Below are 7261 nucleotides of genomic sequence, written 5' to 3'. Positions count from 1 at the left end.
AGGTTGAGGAAGCACTATGGCCGTTGGATGAACATCGTACGGTCACTGGAGCTAGAATCGTTCATATTTACTAAGTTGACAAAGCCCTCTGTCCCCGTCAACTTAGTAGGCCCACAAGTCAGCCACCCACTATGGTGGGTCCCAGCTAGCAGGGGGTATTCATTTTTTTTGTGCGTCATAAGAAGGCACTTCCTTGCATGCGAAGATCTAGCTGGTGGGTCCGACCTGTCAGCGAGGGGAACGTTTTTTCTGTGAAATACATAAGCCCTTCCCGTGGGTCCTAGCTGTCAGGTGGAGGAATCATTATTTTGCGCGTAATAAGGAGGCATTTCCTTGCGTGCAGCCGTGGACCTAGCTGTCAGCCTCTCCACATACAGTCCACTTCCGATGGATGTCGTTCATTGACCACGTTGACCAGGCCGCGCCGAGAGCACCAAGGCGGTGGACGACAGCGAGGCCTAGGAAGGGAACGACACGGAGGCAGGGAAGACTCGACAGTATTTCCCACGCGTAGGGGAGTACGACTGTACGAGGGTTTACTGGTTCGTCTGCCGTCGCCGGAGAATAACAGCAGGTGTGGGTGGGTAGAGGGATGGCTAGGCCAGCGATGGGAGTACGGAGGGGCGGTGAGGCCTGCGCAGCACCATAGCCGGCCGCGGGAGGAGGGAGCAGGCAGTCCCGCCGGCGCTTGTTTGAGCGGCTGGAGCAGGAAAAGCAAAGATTGAAGAAGCACGATAGTCATTGGATGGACATCCAACAGTCACTGCTCTCGTGTGCATTATTTCTAATAATGTACAGCCCATTTGCTAATTCTTAAGAATTTTTTTGGAGCCTATCTTCTTTTTGTTAGCATTACACCGCATATTGTGGCCACGGTTAAAAACTAAACAAATTTTTTGCATATTTCGGTGCGGTCAACTATTTTTAATCCTGAAATATCGATTTACATTCAAACTATTTTGAAAAATAATCTATATAAATATGAAATCCAAATAATTGTCCACGCATAAAAATCAATGGAATTTAAAATCTTGTAATGAGAAAAATTGAAACTAATTCCCGGTTTGATGTGTTTTAAAAATCTATAGCCCATTTCTGGGCAAACCGAATGAAACTCTCCTCGTCTTGAAAGATTTGCAGCCCAGCAGGGCTGCTAAAGCAAGTAGCCCTCGTTTGGGTATTTCTTTAAAAAAATAGAACTGGGCTAGCCATTTTCAGTAAGAAAAAAACACAACTGGGCACATGATGTGGTAAACATAAATAAAACCCTGGCTAGACGGGCCAAGGCCACCGCACAGCCCCGTTGTTACCCTGATCCGTCGCTAAAACTAGTATAACAACTGCTTGTTCCTGAAAAAAAAAACTGCGCGACCTGCTGGGTCCCTGGTGTCAGCCGCTCGTAGTGTAATTCTCTCGTTTATTGACTACGTTGACAATGGCGTGAGCCCCAGATGTCCAACCATTAGGAAGAACCATATTTTTGGGCTTGTAATATAGAGGCACTTGCTTGCGTACTGCCATGACGCTCGTGGGTCCCTACTGTCTTCCTAGCTTTCCGCTTCTCCTTTATTTTTTCTTGATGCATCTCCCAGACAGTCTTCGTCTCGGTGCTCTTTCTCTCAAGGATATGTTTGCTGAGGTCCTCAAACTCCACGTTGAATGTTATCTCCATGTCATGGTCATCAGTTTTTTCCTCATCAAATTTATCTCCTTGTAGTAAAAGAGCCAATCTTTCCTTGTTTGTTAACTTTCTTTTCCCTACACCATTTGGCAGAGACTCGTCACCAAAATGGTCTACATCATCATCTGATGCACTGTCATCACTTGGTAAAAGTATTCTAGGGTCATCTAACTGCAACAGAAAAAAATTGATAGGTGGTCTATGGACCAGTATGTTATTTTTATTATTTCTAGTGTTCCTTGTACTGAAGTAAATAGCATAAATCAACCACAATTCGGGCTAGGGTTCCGGAAAACTGCCACTTATTCAAAATTTCCAAAAACATACCACAAAGTTGGTTTTTGATTTCAACAAACCCAACTGACCATGTGGTTTAAAATTGATCTAGTTTATGACAGGTCGGGTTTGTTCCTAAACAAACCGTTTGTTTTACTGGTTATTTGACTGTTAACTTACATCTCGGGACCACATGTAATCTCTCTCTCTTCCTTCCTCTTCTCTCCCTCTCATTCACTGATCTCTCTCTCTCTCTAAAGCCAAGGTCGGCCACAACCACGAGCATCGATGCCGACGAGCCTACATCAAGCCACAACGACCAGCCACCACCACGGTCGGTCCAGCCATGACCGTCCACCATAGCCGCCAGAGCCATGGCTAGTCACCAACACGCTTGGCAAAGCCAAGGCCACCGCAGCCATGGAAGGCTACCACCATGCCTGACGCACAAGGGCCTGATTGCTTTTTAAAAAGGATTAAAAGGGACCTAATTGTTTTTTTAACTTACAGGGACTCGATTACTTATTTTTTTAACATACGGGGGCCCAATTGCCTTTTAAAAAAATTACGAAGACTTTATTGTTTTTAAAAACTTATAGGGACCCGATTGCTTTTTAATTTTTTGCAGGTACCAACATGCATGTGGGCTTCACCAATCATAATGGTCAACCTAATGGTCCAATATAGTGGTCATGACTTATGCCATGTCAGACCTGACGAGTGGACCCAGTATATCATAATCGCGCTTAAGATTAACCAACACGGTCATCAGTGCAACATGGCAGTTTTATGAAATCAAAGACCAACTTTGTGGTAGGTTTTGGAAATTTTTGTAAAAGTGGTAGTTTTCCAGAATACTATCCCGAATTGTAGTAGTTTTATGTAATATTTACTTTGAATAGAATGAATGTTTTTTCCAAAAAAGAGTAGCAAGAAACAATTACAACCACTCATCAACTAAACCTATGAAAGTAATACCCCTCCATTTCCTAAATATAAGCCTTCTTAGAGATTTCAGTATAAACTACATACAGAGCAAAATGAGTGAATCCACACTCTAAAATACATCTATATACATCCGTATGTAGTCTATATTGAAATATCTAAAAAGACATATATTTAGGAACGGAGGGAGTAAAATTTATGAACTTCCCGTGATACAAAAAGCAATGTGCATCGTGAACCAACCTGTGGTTGGACGGTTAGAGAGACAGTGATATCCCAGCCCACCAGGATTCAAGTCCTGGTGCTCGCATAATTTCTGGATTTATTTTAGGATTTCCGGCGATGTGCTTTCAGTGAGAGGAGACGTTCCCGCCGACGACGAGACGCCTACGGTGACTTCGTAAATTTCAAGATGATATGCCGGCTCAGTCTTTCGGAGGTGCTCATAAGGGTAAGGTGTGCGTTTGTGCGTTCATAAGGGTGTGTGTATGCGCGTATGTATGAGCGCTTGTGTCTGTACTGATGTTAAAAAAAGAAAAAGAAATGTGCATCCCTGAAGGCTGGAGCAAACAGAGATCAGTAAGAATCAAGTGACGAGCAAACCTAGCTACACCACACACGGTGGAAAAGAAATACAGTACCAAAAACTACTGTCCCTGAAGTAGACTAGGAAACATAAAATCATTACTATGAATGAGGCCATGAGGGTAGCACGTTGAGCATGAACTCTTGAATTAATTTCACTTACTCCATAATGTAATATAGGCTAAGAAACCGCCGATTATGACGTACGGCCAGAGACACGCCAGCACCCCACGTAGGACCAAAAGCGCAAACCATTTCAAGGCCACGCCAACACCCATCCTCTTCCGAAGCACTAGCTGATCCTTGGATGTCATGTACGTGAACCAAGCAACGTCAAGCAGCGTGATAGTGGTGCCTATAACCGTAAGAGTAACTGCTGCGCCAGCCGCAGGAACCAGCGTCGCGTACATGCCCAACGCAAACGCCGCAGCCAGCGTTCGGGCTGAGCTGTTGAGGAAGAAGATGGACATGACGAAGGCTTTCATGCGCATGCTGATGTCGACAGTGGTCACTCCGGCGTACATGAGGCTGATGGTGGCCATGGCGGAGCAGAGCAACGCCAGGTTGTTGGCGATAATGAATGCCTGAAGAGAGTGGCTTGTGACAAGCACCGGCATGCCGCCCTTAATATTATCGACCTTAGGGTCATCATCTGTTCGATAGCCTCCGGGTATGGTGAAAGCTACCGCAAAGGAAATCGTCACGAGTAGCGCTGACACAACCCCAATGGTCTGTGTCGAATCCGAGATCCTTTTTTCTTCCTTCTCCTCATTTAGTTCAGGGATGCGGGTTTTACTATGAACACCGTACTGAGCATCAGCATGCACTAAAAGTTTGTGGATCGAAACCCGTCGGCCCTGCAAAAAGAAAGAAAGATAGTAATTAACGTGATAGTATTCAACAACAGTCTTCTAATATATCTGCAGAGAATTTGTTTCCATGTGCATAAAGGTGTTGACAACCAGATTTGGCAACATAACTACTTCCTTTGTAAACTAATGTCTATACTACTTAAAAAGAATGTAAGATTCCCATTTCACATTTCTTTCCACCACCCCTTCGTCCAACATTCCCTTTATGATAATGAATCAACTTAATTTATTTACCTTCTGAACCAATTTCACTTTAATTTACTTACCAAACTTCTGATCAAAATATAAGGTAATTTATGGGCAGAATTTGGTAAACATTTATTTACACAATCACATTATTATGAACAGTTAAATCAAAAGCTAACACAAATATTTTATATCTCGTTGTAACGCACGTTCATTGTTCTAGTAAGTGATCTAAAATGTCTTATATTAGTTTACATATTTTATATCACTTCTTATATTAGTTTACAGAGAGAATAGCATCTAGAAGAGCTAGGAGAAGAACAGTAGGCGACTTGTCCAAGGCTTTTGGGGTTCCTTCAATGGTGGGAACCTCCTCCTCATTTGTAAACCTTGAAGCTTGTGGTTCTGAATTTGTTGTTGATGGGAATGAACCTGGATTGAGTGACACTGCTGCTGCTCATGGGGAAGCTGCTGCTGCTCATGGGAAGGAACCATGTAAGGATGCTTCTAGCTCCACTGGCAAAAGGAAAAGGGCTAGCTTGATGAGTGAAGAAGAAGTTTTGGTCATGAGCAACATGTCCGAAGCTGTCCGTGAAGTTGCTATTGCTATCAAGTCCATTGGAGAGGCACATCCTGAACTTTATGATGCTGTCATGGAGCTCCCTGGTTTTACCGAGGATGATCTGTTGATTGTCTTGGATTATCTCAACGAGAATGCCAACAGGGCTAGGAGTCACTCATTCGTGCAAATGTCGGAGACTCGTCGCACTCGCTGGGTCATGCACCACCTCCCAAGGTCAACGGTGGAGTGCCCGTGCCCAAGGATGGACTGCCAAAGGATGGAGTGCCTGTGACTAGCGATGAAGTGCCCAAGGGTGGAGTGTGAGCAAATATGTGCTAATTCACCTAACGAAGCTGACCATATTTTATTGTATTTGGTCAGAAAAACCATGCCCCTATATATATATGCGAAGGAATGTAACATGGACCTTATGTTATGTTCCTTTGTTGGACTGTAATGTGGACAATATGAATTTGTGGCTATCTAATATGTGAACTCTAGGATGTGTTGGACTGTAATATGGATCATATGAATTTGTGGCTCTAAAATATGTGGACTCTTAAGGTGTACTTGCACTGGATACCTGATTTATGTGCACTCTCTATTATCCTGATGCATTTCTTTAGCTATTTTGTGCCATCAATTGCTTATGTGTATATAAACTGCTTATATACTTGTACAAACAGCAAACATGTTGCTAAATTTTTGTTTTTCTTACTTAAATCATCTCTGCAATTTTGAAGACATGTGAATATATATTCTTTTATTACTTCAATCAGCAAAGATATCTAGTCTGGAGTGCATGTCACTAAAATTATATTCTAATTATTTTACATACATGAACAAGCACCCTAGAGTCAAATTTCACATCATACAACCTACCAAACAACATATGTTGTATGCTGCATCTCTCATGCAACCACACATGCAACAAACCAAACAAAATCTGAGCTGAGCCTGTCTCGTCTCATGCAGTACACCAAACACACATTTCAACCCATTTTTGCATGAGCTAAACCAGGCCAGCCCCAGCCAAGCTCCTTCATGCAATACATGACAGATGCACCCACGCAACCAAACACGCCCTATGTGAACGTAGTGGTCACAGAGCACCACAAGTTTTTTTCTAGAGACAATAAGTGATCTAAAATGTCTTATATTAGTTTACATATTTTATATGACTTCTTATATTAGTTTACCGAGAAAATATCATCTAGAAGAGCTAGGAGAAGAACAATAGATGACTTGTCCAAGGTCTCCTTTACGTGAACGTAGTGATCACAAAGCACCACAAGTTTTTTCTTAGAGACAAAAAAACTAAAAGGAGCGAGTAGCAATGCCCAAAGTTGCCAGGTGGTCCTTTAATTTCTACCAATGGATACGGAGGGGCTCCTCCTACCAATGGGGGTGAGATCTATAGCGGGGTGGCAATCAGTAAGACTCATTTGTTAAAGATGGAGTTTACATTAAACGTATGACTAAAGTCTTAGGATTAGGCATCTTTAGCCAAAAAAAGCTATGATAAAATTAACTACATAAAATAAACTGCCTTTTATATGATTCCATTCTGAAATATATATAACTTCTTAGATTCATGCACTCAAACTTTTCTAACAACGACTATTTATATACAAAATCTATTGAAATAGTGTAACTATATTTGCTATGATTATTATTATTCTAAAATAAAATTTCAATTAAATAACATAGGCATACTATAAAGTAATGCAGGTCCCATCATTAAGGGAGTTAGATCACATACCAAACCAAAAAGGACACCTGGGGTCCGCATGCGCTGTGAAAGATCCAGTGCAGTTTCCCTCTCGTTATTTGATAAATTTAACATAACTTCCTTGTCCCACAGTAAAAAGCACACAGTTTCTAAAATTCCGGCCTCGACAGCAAGGTGCAACCCAGTGTTGCCATCATCATCCTGCATATTCATGATGGCTGCAAACATCTGCTTTTCTTGTAATAAAACCTGTAAAACAGGAGGAAATAGTTTTGCGTAGCCTTGTTTGGCAGCTACATGGAGGAAGGTCTTGCCCTCGGCATCACGTAGCTGGGCGCAGTCCGGGCAAATTTTGAGCAAGGTGCAAACTACACTGACTTGCTTTTCCTTAACCGCCTCATGTATGGGGAATGACCCCTTGT

General features: G+C 42.4%; 1 protein-coding gene across 1 annotated transcript in view; it reads right to left on the bottom strand.

The window, feature by feature from the left end:
• Positions 1 to 3610: 3610 nt before the first annotated feature.
• LOC123120233 (protein ACCELERATED CELL DEATH 6) overlaps positions 3611 to 7261 on the bottom strand; it is a 7199-nt gene continuing 3548 nt past the window's right edge. Inside the window, exons 2-3 of the mRNA XM_044540219.1 lie at positions 6870 to 7256; positions 3611 to 4344 (exon numbers count right to left, since the gene is read on the bottom strand). Of these exons, the coding sequence (XP_044396154.1) occupies positions 3643 to 4344; positions 6870 to 7256 (1089 nt within the window). The 3' untranslated portion in view covers positions 3611 to 3642. The remainder of the gene's footprint in view (positions 4345 to 6869; positions 7257 to 7261) is intronic.

Source organism: Triticum aestivum, chromosome 5D, assembly GCF_018294505.1.
Source record: "Triticum aestivum cultivar Chinese Spring chromosome 5D, IWGSC CS RefSeq v2.1, whole genome shotgun sequence".
Lineage (NCBI taxonomy): Eukaryota > Viridiplantae > Streptophyta > Magnoliopsida > Poales > Poaceae > Triticum > Triticum aestivum.
Note: the sequence above shows the minus strand (reverse complement) of the source record. Positions and strands in the feature narration are given on the sequence as shown.